This window comes from Muntiacus reevesi, chromosome 18, assembly GCF_963930625.1.
Source record: "Muntiacus reevesi chromosome 18, mMunRee1.1, whole genome shotgun sequence".
Taxonomy (NCBI): Eukaryota; Metazoa; Chordata; class Mammalia; order Artiodactyla; family Cervidae; genus Muntiacus; species Muntiacus reevesi.
Window position 1 is genome coordinate 7,202,951 of NC_089266.1, and position 15,305 is coordinate 7,218,255.

Genomic DNA, 15,305 nt, shown 5'->3' on the forward strand with positions numbered 1-15,305 from the left:
CCATCTGATTCACGGTCTTCACGTTGTCCCCCACAGGCAGCAGCCCAACGCCGGGAAAAAGTGAGTCGAAGACACAGCGGTGGGGCGGTACCAGCCCCAAATCCCGCCTCCCCCATCCCCACTTCCATCTCCATCATCTCTGCCCCATGGGAGAGGAGGGCTGTCCGGGTCTGTCCTGGGGTAGGACCGTCACTGAACACATACCCGTACGAAGCCCTCACCAAGAGCCAGCCCCTGTATGAGAACAAGAAACTTACAGGGAAATGAGCCAACCCAGTCCCTGGCCTCACACGGGCAATAGCCCCCACCCAGTGCCAGGGACGGCTGGTGCCCAGAGCCATCGCTCCTCTGAGGCCAAAGGCCTTGATCCTGGAGGCGCCGCTGGTTACCAGCCAGATGGTCCAGTGGGTGACCCACTTCTTTCCCAGTTCCCACCCCGAGTCCCAGACCCCCCAGGGAAGAGTGGGGTGGGGGTCAATACCAAGAAGACAAAAAAAGAAGACAGCTCTCACCGGGCACTCTGAGTGCTGATGGCGGGCCAGGCCTTGTTCTCAGGATTTGTGTGTGTGGTTATCTTATTCACGTGGGATCATTGCTATTCCCACTGTACAGTTGAGGAAACGGAGGATCGGAGAAGTTAAGTAACTTACCCAAGGTTACCTAGACATTAAGATATAGAACCAGGGGAATTCCTGGTGGTCCAGCAGTTAAGGCTTCCCAGGTGGCTCAGTGTTAAAGAACCTGCCTGCCAGTGCAAGAGACAAAAGACGTAGGTTCAGTCCCTGGGTCTGGAGGATTTCCTGGAGTAGGAATGGCAACCCACTCCAGTATTTTTGTATGGAAAATTCCATAGACGGAGGAACCTGGGAGGCTGCAGTCCATCACAAAGAGTCAGACATGATTGAGCGCAACACGGTAGCTGCAGTTAAGACTCAGGCTTTCACTGCCATGGACCAGGCTCAATTTCCATGTGGTTCGGTAAAAAAAAAAATTTTTTAAGATAAAGAGCCAGGATTTGAACCGAGGTAGTCTGGCCTGTCCCCTTAGCATCTTTGCTGTTCCGCCTCTACGTGGGCATCATCAGCCCGTCTGGGAGAGGTGGGCAGGGAGCCTCATCTCACAGATCAGGACCCTGAGGCTGCAGGGGGCGGCGGTGGGGCCAGCCTGGGCCTCTGCACCTGTCTGGCTCTGAAGAAACCGCTTTTTGCTGCCTGGAATCTTGTGCCTGATGCAGAGAGGACAGGCAGGAGGGGCGGACATGGATGTGTGGCAGCCTCCCGGCCGGCCTGACACCCCCCCACCTGCCCCGCCCCCAGACAGGACCACACCATTGTGGACACCGTGCTGATGGCTCCCCGCTCGGCCAAGCAGGCCCTGCTGAAGCTGACGGAGAAGCACGTGGAGCAGGGGGCCTTCCACGAGCTCAAGGTGGCCCCCGGCTATTACACACTCACTGCAGACCAGGGTAGGTGGGCAGGCTCCCTGTGCCCCCCCCTCACCTCCCACCCCCGTGCGGCCCCCTGACCCCCGTCCGACGGCTCCCCACCAGACGCCCGGGGCATGGTGGAGTTCCAGGAGGGCGTGGAACTGGTGGACGTGCGGGTGCCTCTGTTTATCCGGCCCGAGGACGACGATGAGAAGCAGCTGCTGGTGGAGGCCATCGACGTGCCCGTGGGCACCGCCACCCTTGGCCGCCGCCTGGTCAACATCACCATCATCAAGGAGCAAGGTCGGTCAGCGTGGGGGCCACCAGGGGGGGCCCAAAGGGGGTTCTGGGGCCCTTGTCTCTCCTCACATCCAAGTGGAAGTGGGACCTGGCCATGCAGCCTAGGCAAGCAACTCAACCTCTGAGCCTTGGTTTCTCCATCTGCAAAATGGGTATCAGGCTCTTGTGAGTGGTATGGCTGTACCTCTCTGCGCAGTGCTTGCTCATTGTGGGGCTTCTCTTATAATCACCAGAGGGTACTGAGTTCTCCCAGAGCCGTCCCATGACCCTCTCCTTGACCTGTGACCTTTGAACTTGAGACTGAATGGGTCCCCAGGATGCCAGGATGTCAGAGCAAGAAGGGACTTGGGGCTGCTTCTGCCCAGGCCAACCTAGAGGGCAGACAAGTCGTCACACCTCTGTCACCCACCTTGCCTTCCGTGCTAGTTCCTCGGGCAACCTGGACTTGTTGATAACCATCCTTCCAGTGTCTGGAGGGTCTGTTCTGGTCGCTGACCCCTCCTCCCCACTTGCCGCAGGACTTAGGCCTGCTTTGCCCCGGCCCTTGGTCTCAGCCCTCATCTCTACTCTTGCCGCCGACTGGCCTCTCTTCTCTTCCCCGACCCTTCCAGGATGTCAGCTGGACACTGTTCCAGCCTTGTCAACTTCTCCTGGAAGACTTTTCCAGCCCCTCTGTCCAACCTCCCCAGAGAGCAGAGGGGTGAGGGGTGACAAGAAGACTCCTGAAGTCTGGGCTGGGCTGGGCCAGGGGAGGGCGGGGGCTGAGAGGGGGACTGTGGTCAAGACCCCTGACCGGCGCCTGACTCCTTGCAGCCAGCGGGATCGTGTCCTTTGAGCAGCCCGAGTACTTGGTCAGCAGTGGGGAGCATGTGGCCCGCATCCCCGTGGTCCGGCGCATCCTGGACAGCGGCAAGTCGCAGGTCTCCTACCGCACGCAGGACAACACCGCTAAGGGCAACCGGGTGAGTCCTCGCCACGGCGTCAGGCACATCCCAAGGGCCCGGTGGGAGCCGGACACAGTGGCATCCTGGGTCTCTGGATGCTGGTGGTGCCACGGGCTGGCCTCCCAAGGACACGTTCCCCCCTGCCACCCTCCAGCAGGGGCTCAGCTCAGTTCAGTCACTCAGTCGTGTCCAACTCCTTGTGACCCCATGGACCGCAGCACCCCAGGCCTCCCTGTCCATCACCAACTCCTGGAGCTTACTCAAACTCATGTCCATTGAGTCAGTGATGCCATCCAACCATCTCATCCTCTGTTGTCCTCTTCTTCTCCCGCCTTCAATCTTTCCCAGCATCAGGGTCTTTTCAAATGAGTCGAGATCTCCTGGAGAAGGAAATGGCAACCTTACTCCAGTATTCTTGCCTGGAAAACCCCATGGACAGAGAAGCCTGGTGGGCTACAGTCCTTGGGGTTGCAAAGAGTCAGACACGACTGAGTGATTTCACTTTCACTTTCACCAAAAAGGCCAGTGATGCCCTGAATAAGGCCTCATCATGTCCAGACCATCCGTGTCCCCCTTGTAGCATTCCAGGATTCACCCGGGCACTCTTCAAAGAAATAAACTGCCCCGTCTGCCATGGTCCAGGGGCTCTGGCCTCCTTGATGGGGGATCACAGGCCTCATGTCCCCAGACTGTCATTGCCAGGCAGGCCCTCTGTGGTCCAGGCCACAGGACCAACCCTTCAGGGCAGGGAGGGCCTCCTGGTGGGCTGGTGTCAACTTTATCACAACTTTATCACTCTTAGACAACAGCCATGTCCCTGCTTAGTTTGGCTTATACATCTGTTTGTTTTTCTAAATTAATTACCAACATTTTGTGTATTTTGATTGTTCTGGCCGTGCTGCTTGGCCTGTGGGATCTTAGTCCCCCAACCAGGGATTGAACCTGGACCCAGGGACCTGGCAATGAAACTGCAGAGTCCTAACCACTGGACTGCCAGGGAATTCCCTATTACCGTTACCAATTTTTTAAAATTAATTTTTTTATTGGCATACAGTTGATTTACCATATTAGTTTCTGTTGTACAGCTAAGTGAATCAGTTAAACAAAGACATATATCCACTCTTTTTTAGATTCTGTTCCCATATAGGTCATTACAGAGTGCTGAGTAGAGTCCCCTGTGCTATACCATAGATTCTTATTAGTTATCTATTTTATACCTATTACCAATATTTTAAAACTAAAAATATTCATATCAAAACTTCACTGGAAAAAAAAAAAGCTTCACTGGACTTTCCTCTTGGACCAGTGGTTAAGATGCTGCGGTTTCACTGCAGGGGGTGTGGGATTCAATCCTGGTTTGGGGAAGTTCCATATGCCGTAGGGTGTGGCCCCAAATTAAAAATGAAACAAAAAAACTTCACTCAAACAGTAATAAACGTTAGTCTCACTGGCCTGCAGGCCCACTTGGCAATCATGAGAGCAACTGCGCGCACACACCCTATTCTTTATTTCTTTTTATAGGTAGGAATGGTTCTCATTGCTGCTGTAATGCTCCCAGTAAAAATTCCAAAAAGGAATTTGTACAAACATAACTTTTCACTGAAAGTGAAAAAATGAAAGTGTTAAGTCACTCAGTCGTGTCTGACTCTTTGCGACCCCATGAACTGTGGACCTCCAGGCTCCTCTGTCCATGGAATTCTCCAGGCAAGGATACTGGAGTGGGTTGCCTTTCCTTTCTCCATGAACTGTGGACCTCCAGGCTCCTCTGTCCATGGAATTCTCCAGGCAAGGATACTGGAGTGGGTTGCCTTTCCTTTCTCCAGGGGATCTTCCCCACCCAGGGATCAAACCTAAGTCTCCTGCATTGCAGGCAGATTCTTTACCATCTGAGCCACTAGCGAAGCCCTTTAAAAATCCTTTGGTTGTGAACTATTTTTTTTTTTTTTAACATTTTTTAATATTTCTCAACTTTTTATTTTGAAAAACTTCAAAGCTACAGCAGAAGGGAAAGACTAATACAATTAGCACCCATCTACTCTTGACATAGATTCACCCATTGTTGATAGTTGCTTTGTCGCTTTCTATACAGGTGTGTACATGTATGTATGTACAGGTGGACGCCTGGGGGGATAGCTCAGTGGTAGACCGCATGTTTAGCGTGCATGAGGCCCTGGGTTCAATCCCCAGTACCTCCATCCTCACATTTTTGGGCTTCCCTGGTGACTTGGACTGCTAGCAAAGAATCTAAACGTTAGTTTGCAGCGCCACCTAGTGGCGTCAGGTGAAAAGGCTTCCCCTACACCCACACACACTGCACTCTATCTGCCCCATACAGGTACATGTTAATCCCAGGATGTTCAGGGAAAAGCGCTAGGGCATTGAAAAACAAAATCTGGAGAGAATATAAGCACCCCACCCCGGAGGCAGGGCCTGGGGGCTGGTGGGATCCAGACTTTAGAGCCCCAGGGTGGGGAACGTTTCCTCCCTCCTAGGTGAGGCCTGCAAATCTCAGCGCCCCTGGCTGAGTGCCTGCCTGTGTGGGACCCTCCGGTATCTGCATCCTTGTCTCTCTCACCCTCTTTATCTGCATCCCTGTCTCTCTGTGCCTTGGTTCAAATCCCAACTCCACCACAACTACCTGTGTGAACTTGGGCAGCGTTCTTTACCTCTGTGTTCCTCAGTTACCTGATCTGTAAAATGGGGACAGTAATATTTCTACCTCACTGCCCTGAGGATGAAACGAGCTAGTATCTGGAAAGTGCTTGATGCCCAAGAGGTGCTGTATAAACAGGAGCCATTCCGTGTCCACGTGGGACAGTCTGTGCGTGAGGGTCTCTGCATTGGCTGTGGGGTGGGGGTGGAGCCATGGGGGTGTGGCCATGGTGCATCTCCCAGGCCTGCTCCAACTCTGACCCCTTGCCATTCCTAGGACTACATCCCCGCGGAGGGTGAGCTGCTGTTCCAACCTGGGGAGACCTGGAAGGAGCTGCAGGTGAAGCTCCTGGAGCTGCAGGAGATGGACTCCCTCCTGCGGGGCCCCCAGACCCGCCGCTTCTACATCCAACTCAGCAACCCCAAGTTCGGGGCCCGCCTGGGCCAGCCGCAGTCTGCCACTGTCATCATTGGGGACCGAGGTAGCCGGAGCCTGGGGTCAGGTTAAGCAGGTGGGGAGGGAGGGCTAGGGGCTTCTTGACAGTCTCAGCCGGTAAAAATACAGAATGCTCAGTTAAATTTGAATCTCAGACAAAATACAACTGAACTTGTAGTATAAGTATATCCCATGCACTATTGGGGATGTGCTTATTCTTTAAAAGTATCCTTGCGTGAAATTCCAGTTTAACCAGGCATCTTGTATTTATCTGGCAACCCTGCTGTCAATCAGAGAGACTGGGGCCATGTGGCCACCGGCCTGCCGCTGGCTGGGAATCCCGCCATTAGGCCTTAGCCCTTTGACGACATCAGCCTTGGTTCAAGCTAAAATGCAAGTGTTCCAGAAGGGGTGAAACACTTCTTACGGCCCTTAGGTTCCAGTATAGAGGGGCCTGTGAGCCCACCCTGGAGAGGCGGTTTGCCAAGAGGGTGGGGGCGGAGGAGAATCTTGGGGTAGGGGAGAGAGGAAGGGCGTTGGGAAGAGAAAATGTTCTCCATGGGGCACACCTTGGCTGCCAAAGGGACAAAGAGGGCGAGCCCTCATCCCTCTAGAGACCCTCCTGGGCCCCCGGAGCAGGAGGAAGGTTCAGTTCAGTCGCTCAGTCGTGTCCGACTCTTTGTGACCCCATGGACCGCAGCGCGCCAGGCCTCCCTGTCCATCACCAACTCCTGGAGCTTACTCAATCTCATGTCCACTGAGTCTGTGATATCATCCAACCATCTCATCCTCTGGCGTCCCCTTCTCCTCCGGCCCTCAATCTTTCCCAGCATCAGGGTCTTTTCCAATGAGTCAGTTCTTTGCATCAGGTGGCCAAAGTATTGGAGTTTCAGCTGCAGCATCAGTCCTTCCAGTGAACATTCAGGACTGACTTCCTTCAGGATGGACTGGTTGGATCACCTTGCAGTCCAAGGAGTCTTCTCCAACACAGTTCAAAAGCATCAATACTTTGGTGCTCAGCGCTCTTTATAGTGCACCTCTCACAGCCATACATGTGATGTGATGTGAGAGGGAAGGAGCCTTGGTGTTTAACTGGGCATCTGGTGCCCCCTGGTGGTGCTGATGGGTTCCTGGCCCCCCCAAAGCCAGAGAGGGGTTTCTGCTGACTGCCCTGCCCCGGCTTGACACCCTGCAGACGAGCTGGACCGGAGCGTAATGAACCAGACGGTGTCATCACCCCCACCACCCCGGGGCGACCTGGGTGCCCCACAGAACCCCAGTGCCAAGGCTGCTGGGTCCCGCAAGATCCACTTCAACTGGCTGCCGCCTCCTGGCAAGCCGACAGGATACCGGGTAAGGTGGGGGGGCGCGATGAGGCAGGTGGATGGGGGGGCGGGCACACGCGGCAGAGGTGGGCCCGCCGAGGCCAGAGAGGGCCCCAGGGAGAGGAGAGGGCGTGCTTGGCCTCAGTGGGTGGGGAACCCCCATCTGCCCCTGAGGGAGGAAGAAGTCCCTGGAAAGTGGCCCCCAAAACCTGGAAACACCTGTGCTCTGTGCCAGCCCTGCTGCGCGCGCCTGGCAGGGCGCTCAATTCCTCCACGTCTGTGTGCCCACGGGACCGTAAGGGCAGGGCTCAGTGGAGGGACCGTGGGCTCTGCCAGCTGCCCCCCACTGAGCAGCCCCGCCCTGCGCACAGGTGAAGTACTGGATCCAGGGTGACTCCGAGTCGGAAGCCCACCTGCTCGACAGCAAGGCGCCCTCGGTGGAGCTCACCAACCTGTACCCGTACTGCGACTACGAGATGAAGGTGTGCGCCTACGGGGCTCAGGGCGAGGGCCCCTACAGCTCCCCGGTGTCCTGTCGCACCCACCAGGAAGGTGAGGCCCCGCCACGTCCATCCCCGGCCACCCTGATGCCAGCCTGCCCGGCCCTCCCCGCCCAGAGCTCTGCCCCCTTGTCTGCTGTTGACAGCGCTCTTCCTGCACCCCTCTGCTCCACCCAGTGCCCAGCGAGCCCGGGCGTCTGGCCTTCAACGTCGTCTCCTCCACCGTGACCCAGCTGAGCTGGGCCGAGCCGGCCGAGACCAACGGCGAGATCACAGCCTACGAGGTCTGCTACGGCCTGGTCAATGAGGACAACCGTAAGGGCCCGCCCTCTCCTTCTGCCCCGAGGGAGGCGGTGGGGGGGGGTGGGTGCGGAGAACGGGAGGAGGTCACAGCCCCCAGGTCTGTGGATGAGGTCACAGCCGCCAGGTCAGTGGATGAGTCCCCATGTCTGGTTGCCTGGGGGCATCGTTAGGTTTGTGGTCAGGTTTGGGCTGAGTTAGTTGCATTCCACAGCAGAGCCCAGAAGCTCCCCGGGCAGGTAAGGATGGAAGGGCATGAGGTTATGTGTGTGCAATGCGGTCACAGTGCCTGCCCACGCAGGTTAATGAGAGTGGCTCAATTCTACACGGGTCTCTTCAGGCCAGGGTAGAGAGATTTAGCAACAAAAAGCAGAGGACGCCCTGAACTTCGACAAACAATTTTTCTAGTACATTTCATGCAATATGTTATCTGGCAGCCCTCAACCAGAGCACTTGGCAGAACTCTTCATTTTTCTCCCGTCCTGGAAGGGAGAGATGAGCCCTGCAACTGTCAGGATGGAAAACTTTTCAAGGGAACTCAGTGCCCTGCTCTTGCCTGGTGCAGGGCCCTCCTCTTTGCAGCCTCACCAGTTCATCCCAGGGATGGAGAGCTTCGGACCCCCAGATGCAACCTGTGGACCCTAAAGTGGGTCAGGCTTAGCACTCCCTAGTGGCCCACCAGGGATTGTTCTGGGCCTCAGGCTCCTTGCTCTGTTAGCTTGGCCGACCAAATACAACCTTCTCAGCTGCTGCATCACACCTTGGCTCATTCTGTTGGCGACTCCTGGTCCACCCATGGACCACTGTCAGGAAGTCTTTTCTGACCCGGCCTTTAATCTTAATCAGGCGTGACTGATGGTTTTGGCCCACAGTCTTAGCTCCTGTCTCACAAACATGTGAGGAAGCCCTCCTGACCCAAGGGCATCAGCACTTTGGGGTGGCCCCCTCCCCTTCTCCCCCTGGCAGACAGATGTAAGGGGGGGCCCCCACCTCAGCACTCGGAGACCTCCCCCAGGCAGGGGTCCAACATCAGCCAGTTCTTGGAGCACAGCCACTTTTTTATCAGACAGCATCAGGCTTCGCAGGTGGGGTTTTCCCCGAGAGCCCTCCTTTGGACCCCTCAGACACTGGGATGTCTTCTGATCTCCCAGAGGACCCCATCTTGTCAGGTCAGGGCCCCTAGGCACTGTAACTCAGAGCAGCCCGGGGTCTCTTCCTCCCCCCATCCCAGGACTGCGTGTCCTCCCTTCTGGGTGTGCGGGAGCTGCCTCACCTCTGCTCCCGGCTAACTGACTCTTGTGCAACCTCCACCCCACCCCGGCGCCCTCAGCTCCTGCAGGCCTCGGCCTGTCCCCGGCTGCAGGATCAGGCCTGCCTCTCTCCTCCTGTCCTTGCCCAGATGACCAGGGGAGCCATGGCGAGTGTCTCCACTTTTAAAATACTTTTTATTTATTGTTTTGGTTGTGCCGGCTCTTTGTTGGAGCATGTGGGATGTTCAGTCTTCATCATGGCACACAGAATCTTTTCAGTTGTGGCCTGTGGGATCTGGGGCTTCGCTGGTGGCTCAGGGGTAGAGACTCCACCTGCCAATGTGGGAGATCTGGGTTCGATCCCTGGGTTGGGAAGATCCCCTGGAGGAGGAAATGGCAACCCACTCCAGTGTTCTTACCTGGGAAATCCCATGGACAGAAGAACCTCAAGGGCTACAGTCCACGGGGTTGCAAAAGAGTCAGACACAACTTGGCCACTCAGCAACAACATGGGGATCTAGTTCTTTGACCAAGGATTGAACCTGGGTCCCCTGCATTGGGAGAGCAAACTCTTAGCCCCTGGACCACCAGGGAAGTCCCCAAATGTCTCCACTTTGGATTTCCCAACAGAGCATGTGGGGTTTGGTTGGGGACGGTGAGGCACAGGTGGTGATGGCACCCTTGGCTCTGGAGCCAGTCTCTCTCAGACGCACATGAAGGTAGGACCTTTACCAACTGGTTGAGGTGACTCGGGGCTGACTTGAGTCTAGTGTATCTCTGCCATTCACCTTAGCGATGAACCCCGTGGAGCCCTAGCGACACTTCTCTAAGCCAGTCACACCCAGGTTCTCAGGGCTTGGCTCGTGGCTCGGCGTCAACAGTTGCTCGCTCCCTGCCTTGTCCCCCTGCACCCCTGGGTGCAATTCAGGGGCCGCGTGACGGTCCTGCGGCATCCGAGACCGGGGCCAGGCTGGGGCCAGACCCTTCTGAGGCGCTCTCCCTGCCCCAGGACCCATCGGGCCCATGAAGAAGGTGCTGGTGGACGGCCCCAAGAAGCGGACGCTGCTCATCGAGAACCTGCGCGAGTCCCAGCCGTACCGCTACACGGTCAAGGCTCGCAACGGAGCAGGCTGGGGGCCTGAGCGGGAGGCCATCATCAACCTCGCCACCCAGCCCAAGCGACCCATGTCTAGTGAGTAGGGGGCAGGGAGGCACGGGGCGGCCAGGGGCGGCCAGGGGTCTGAGGTCTGGGCCCTGGCTCACCCCTCCCCTCGCCCCGCAGTCCCCATCATCCCTGACATCCCCATCGTGGACGCCCAGAGTGGGGAGGACTACGAGAGCTTCCTCATGTACAGCGATGATGTGCTGCGCTCCCCAGCCGGCAGCCAGAGGCCCAGCGTCTCTGATGACACCGGTGAGTGGGCCAGGGATCCCAGCGAGGATGGTAGGGGTCCTGGGTAGAGCATGGGGCTCTCGCTGGTGTCCAGAGACAGCGAAGGGGCCAGTGACCACTGGGCGTGAAGATCAAGACGTAAAGTCCCCTCTCTGCAAAATCAACGATCAGCATTCTGGCTCCGGGTACGGAGGGGACAAAGCTGACACGGCTCATAGGACTGGCGTGCACGTCTCTGTGTGAGGACAGACAGACAGACAGACAGACATGGGCTTGGGGCACATGAGATTGGAAACACAGTTTTGAGAGTGGAAGGCTCACCAGCTGTGCAGTGTCGTCAGGACACCCAGGGCACCTCCCAGACACAGGGCTTCAGGCGAGGAGGCAAGCCTGGTCCAGGAGCCCCAGAATAGCCACTGGCTCGGGGGCCCCCAGAGCAGTGCTCCTCACACTGGCCCCGTTCTGCTTCCCTCTTGGATTCCTGTACTGTGTGATGCAAGAAGCCCTCGACTGGGACTCTTGGGGTCTGTTTTAGCTCTGGCTTCACTGCGGGACAACTTCCCTTGTAGCTCAGTTGGTACAGAATCTGCCTGCAATGCAGGAGACCTGGGTTCAATTCCTGGGTCGGAAAGATCCCCTGGAGAAGGAAATGGCAACCCACTCCACTATTCTTGCCTGGAGAATCCCATGGACAGAGGAGCCTGGCGGGCCACAGTCCATGGAGTCCATGGGGCAAGAGTCGGACAGGACTTAGTGACTAAACCACCACTGTGGGAATTCAGATGAATCATGTACATTCTCTGCCTCAGTTTTCTGATCTGTGAAATGGGATGCCAATCATACTAGGCTGAGTGAAAATCCACCAGGGTTTGTATTTCCTTTTTATATAATTTATTTTTGACTCTGCTGCGTCTTCGTTGCCATGCAGGCTTCTCATCGTGGTGGCTTCTCTTACTGTGGAGCAAGATGGGCTCTAGGGCTTGGTAGTTGCACCTCAGTAGTTCTGACCTATAGGCTTAGTTACTCCGCGGCATGTGGGATCTTCCAGGTTCAGTTCAGTTCCGTTGGGTCACAGACCAGGGACCAAACCTGTTTTTCCCGCATTGGCAGGTAGATTCTTTACCACTGAGCCACCAGGGAAGCCCCGGGATTTGTGTTTTCGTCCTTCCTTACCTACATCAGGCCTCCATGGAGTCAAGCTAGGGTTCAGAAGTCTTGAGGGTTTTGAGAGTATGGCGTAGAGAGAGCAGCTGGTATGAATGAGGTTCCCCAGCTTGTCGGCACTAGACAGATCTACTCCGGCTGCTGGAACTCGCTGGGAGGCAGGCCGGGGAGACATCACTCCCTCCCTCATCCAGACCAGAAGCAGGCTCAGAGCAGAGGCCTCGCGGCAGAGCCAGGCTCTGGTCCAGGGCATCTTCCCTCGCCAGTAGCGGCCCAGGCCGCCCTCTGACACCTCCGGGTTGAGGGTCCCGCCTGCCGCTGGGCTCCCCGCCGCCGCACACCCAGATCGCAGAGCCGGTGGAACGCCGGCCCTTCTCCGCGCCCCCTGCGCCCCCTGGCGGTGCCAACGCGGCCCTTCGTTGTTCCCAAGGCAGCGGCTGGAAGTTCGAGCCCCTGCTGGGGGAGGAGCTGGACCTGCGGCGCGTCACGTGGCGGCTGCCCCCGGAGCTCATCCCGCGCCTGTCCGCCGGCAGCCGGCTCTCCTCTGACTCCGGGCCCCCGGGAGACGGCGCCGCCGATGGGGGCGCGCGGGGCGCCGGCGGGGAGGGAGGTGACCGGCACGCCCCTACCCGCACCCACCTCAGCTCCAGCCAGAGCCCACCGCAGCCAGGCTGCCTTGCCAGGGGACCCCAGAGCCGGGGGACCCCAGGGAGGCGTGTGGGCTCTCCCCAGGGCGGGGCCGATTGCAGGGGCTGCGAGGCCCCAGCGGAGGTCGAGGTCGGGTCCGTGGGGGGCCTCCTGCTGGGCCAGGGGACCTGCGTTCCAGAAGCCTGCGGGGGTGGGGGGCCGTGGACTCCTCCAGGGGCCTCTGTCCCTGGTGGGCAGAGGGAGGTGGGTGTTTTGATGCCAGGGGGCCCCCGGAGGGTAGGTAGATAAACCCCCGGAACTCCCAGGGCTGCAGCAGCCTGCGCCTCGAGGCTCCCGGGTCTGCGGCCGGGCCTGTGGGAGTGACCCTGCCCTGTTCCCGCAGAGCACCTGGTGAACGGGCGGATGGACTTTGCCTTCCCGGGCAGCGCCAACTCCCTGCACAGGATGACCGTGAGCACTGCGGCCCACGGCACCCACCTGAGCCCGCAGCTGCCCCACCGCATGCTGAGCACCTCGTCCACCCTCACGCGGGACTACCACTCGCTGACCCGCACGGAGCACTCACACTCGGCCACATTGCCCAGGGACTACTCCACCCTCACCTCCCTCTCCTCCCAGAGTGAGTGCCGCCCCCTCCCCAGGCCTCAGGCCCATCCTTCCTCTCTTCCAGCTCCTGGAGGCGGGGCGGGGGCTGCTGTCCCCCCGCTGCCCATCGTCCAACACGCACACCCGCCCCACCCCGGCTCACTCGTGTTTTGTCCTGCCCTAGGCCTCCCTCCCATCTGGGAACACGGGAGGAGCAGGCTTCCGCTGTCCTGGGCCCTGGGGTCCCGGAGTCAGGCTCAGATGAAGGGGGCCCCCCACTCCAGGGACTTGAGAGACTCTATAATCCTGGCTGGGCAGCCAGCAGCGCCCTCTTGGGGTCCAGGTAGTACAGGGGTGGCCGTCCTTCGTCTCCATGGCTGTCCGGCTCCATGTCACCATCCACCCACCATTGGCATTGCCCGCGCCTCCTCACCCTCCATTCCATCCACATCCACGCTGGTGCCTAAAGCGGCCTGTCCTCCCAGGGTGCTGGGCTGGGGCGAGGGCAGGAGAGGGGCCAGCTGAGGAGGGTGGGGGGCCGGCCAGCTCAGGCGGGGCCTGCACCCACCGAGTGTGGTGGGGAGGCCCTGGGCGGCCTGGAGAGGGTGCTGCAGGGCTGAGTGGGCTGCCTGGCCAGCGGTCAGGGAGGTGTGGCTGAGAACCAGGGACTCCTGCCCAGACACCCCCGCCGCAGGCTGATTGCGGCCCCCCCCATCTGCAGGCTCCCGCCTGGCTGCAGGTGTGCCCAACACACCCACCCGCCTGGTATTCTCCGCCCTCGGACCCACATCTCTGAAAGTGAGCTGGCAGGAGCCGCAGTGTGAGCGTGCGCTACAGGGCTACAGCGTGGAGTACCAGCTGCTGAACGGCGGTGAGGCCTGGCTGCTGGCGGGCTGACACACAGGGGCTTGGGCTGTCAGGAGCCCAGCCGAGCCGCTTGACCACTAATGGGCCCCGCTTCCACCCCCCTGCCTTTCTGAGAGGGTCTTTCTCTTCCGAGTCCCCCACTGTCCCCTTCACTGCCTTCCCTATTCCACTGCGTCCTCATCCATCTCCCTGAACCTCTCTTCAATCAGTTCCCCTGCAAGGTTTTGCTTAGGGACCCAGGGCCTCTCTGCTGGGCTATGAGAAGTGGCACTTCTCTGGGCAGGCATGACCTGGGCCCGTAAACAGCCATCATACACGGGATTTCAGGCTCCACACACCCCTTGTATAGTGCACAACCTGAACCACCAACCACACCACACAAGGCCGACCCCACCTGTACCCCAAACACAGCTGACCCTGGCTGGGTGATGACCAGGTCTGGGCTGCAGTCTCAGGGAGGGGCGGGATCAGGCCAGGGGTGAGGAATGAAGAATGAGGCTGCTCCGCTGTCTGCTCCGTCCCCCACCCAGGTGAGCTGTATCACCTCAACATCCCCAACCCCAGCCAGACCTCCGTGGTGGTGGAGGACCTCCTGCCCAACCACTCCTACGTGTTCCGAGTGCGGGCCCAGAGCCAGCAGGGCTGGGGCCCAGAGCGCGAGGGCGTCATCACCATCGAGTCGCAGGTGCACCCGCAGAGCCCGCTCTGCCCCCTGCCCGGTGAGTTGCCGCCCCCACCCCCGCAGGGGCCCCCACCTGGCACTCAGACACCCACCCAACCCCTGACAAGCTTCCTCGCTGCCCCCAGGCTCTGCCTTCACTTTGAGCACGCCCAGCGCCCCTGGCCCGCTGGTATTCACGGCCCTGAGCCCCGACTCTCTGCAGCTGAGCTGGGAGCGGCCCCGCAGGCCGGACGGCGACATTCTGGGCTACCTGGTGACGTGTGAGATGGCCCACGGAGGAGGTGCTGCCCGCCCCGGGTTGGGGGGCAGGGGAGGGGAAGGGTGGAGAGAGACCTGCAGAGGCTAAAAGGGATCTTCCCTGCCCAGAGCCAGCCACCACGTTCCTGGTGGACGGCGACAGCCCCGAGAGTCGGCTGACCGTACCCGGTCTCAGCGAGAACGTGCCCTACAAGTTCAAGGTGCAGGCCAAGACCACCCAAGGCTTCGGGCCGGAGCGCGAGGGGATCATCACCATCGAGTCCCAGGATGGAGGCAGGCTTCCTCGCCCCTTCTCCAGCCCCGCCCCTTCTCCGGCCACGCCCTCTCCTGGCAGCATCCTCTAACTACACACCCCCCCCCTCTCCAGGACCCTTCCCCCAGCTGGGCGGCCACTCGGGGCTCTTCCAGCACCCAGTGTCCGGGGAATACAGCGGCATTGCCACCCACTCCAGCACCACTGAGCCCTTCCTGCTGGGTGAGTGGCACGGTGGGGGCTCCTGGCTCTCCCCGGGGAAACAGTGCTAACAGGACGCAGGGGGCGCGGTCAGGATGCCGGGGGTGGGCCCTTCAACGCT

The 15,305-nt window shown here is 59.1% G+C and overlaps 1 protein-coding gene and 1 non-coding gene across 5 annotated transcripts in view; both read left to right on the forward strand.

Moving 5' to 3' along the window:
* The window catches only part of ITGB4 (integrin subunit beta 4), a 31,373-nt gene that overhangs the window by 15,696 nt on the left and 372 nt on the right, over nucleotides 1-15,305 (forward strand). Inside the window, exons 23-40 of one of the 4 annotated variants that reach the window (XM_065910233.1) lie at nucleotides 37-60; nucleotides 1,317-1,465; nucleotides 1,550-1,729; nucleotides 2,540-2,688; nucleotides 5,600-5,804; nucleotides 6,954-7,111; nucleotides 7,455-7,635; nucleotides 7,761-7,898; nucleotides 10,143-10,325; nucleotides 10,416-10,547; nucleotides 12,121-12,300; nucleotides 12,721-12,957; nucleotides 13,108-13,266; nucleotides 13,645-13,794; nucleotides 14,321-14,509; nucleotides 14,598-14,753; nucleotides 14,839-15,003; nucleotides 15,098-15,205. In XM_065910233.1, the coding sequence (XP_065766305.1) occupies nucleotides 37-60; nucleotides 1,317-1,465; nucleotides 1,550-1,729; nucleotides 2,540-2,688; nucleotides 5,600-5,804; nucleotides 6,954-7,111; nucleotides 7,455-7,635; nucleotides 7,761-7,898; nucleotides 10,143-10,325; nucleotides 10,416-10,547; nucleotides 12,121-12,300; nucleotides 12,721-12,957; nucleotides 13,108-13,266; nucleotides 13,645-13,794; nucleotides 14,321-14,509; nucleotides 14,598-14,753; nucleotides 14,839-15,003; nucleotides 15,098-15,205 (2,843 nt within the window). The remainder of the gene's footprint in view (nucleotides 1-36; nucleotides 61-1,316; nucleotides 1,466-1,549; nucleotides 1,730-2,539; nucleotides 2,689-5,599; nucleotides 5,805-6,953; nucleotides 7,112-7,454; nucleotides 7,636-7,760; nucleotides 7,899-10,142; nucleotides 10,326-10,415; nucleotides 10,548-12,120; nucleotides 12,301-12,720; nucleotides 12,958-13,107; nucleotides 13,267-13,644; nucleotides 13,795-14,320; nucleotides 14,510-14,597; nucleotides 14,754-14,838; nucleotides 15,004-15,097; nucleotides 15,206-15,305) is intronic. The other 3 variants (XM_065910234.1, XM_065910235.1, XM_065910236.1) reach the window with 3 other exon arrangements.
* On the forward strand, nucleotides 4,794-4,865 carry TRNAA-AGC (transfer RNA alanine (anticodon AGC)). Its single transcript has one exon. It is a non-coding gene; the product is annotated as a tRNA-Ala (tRNA).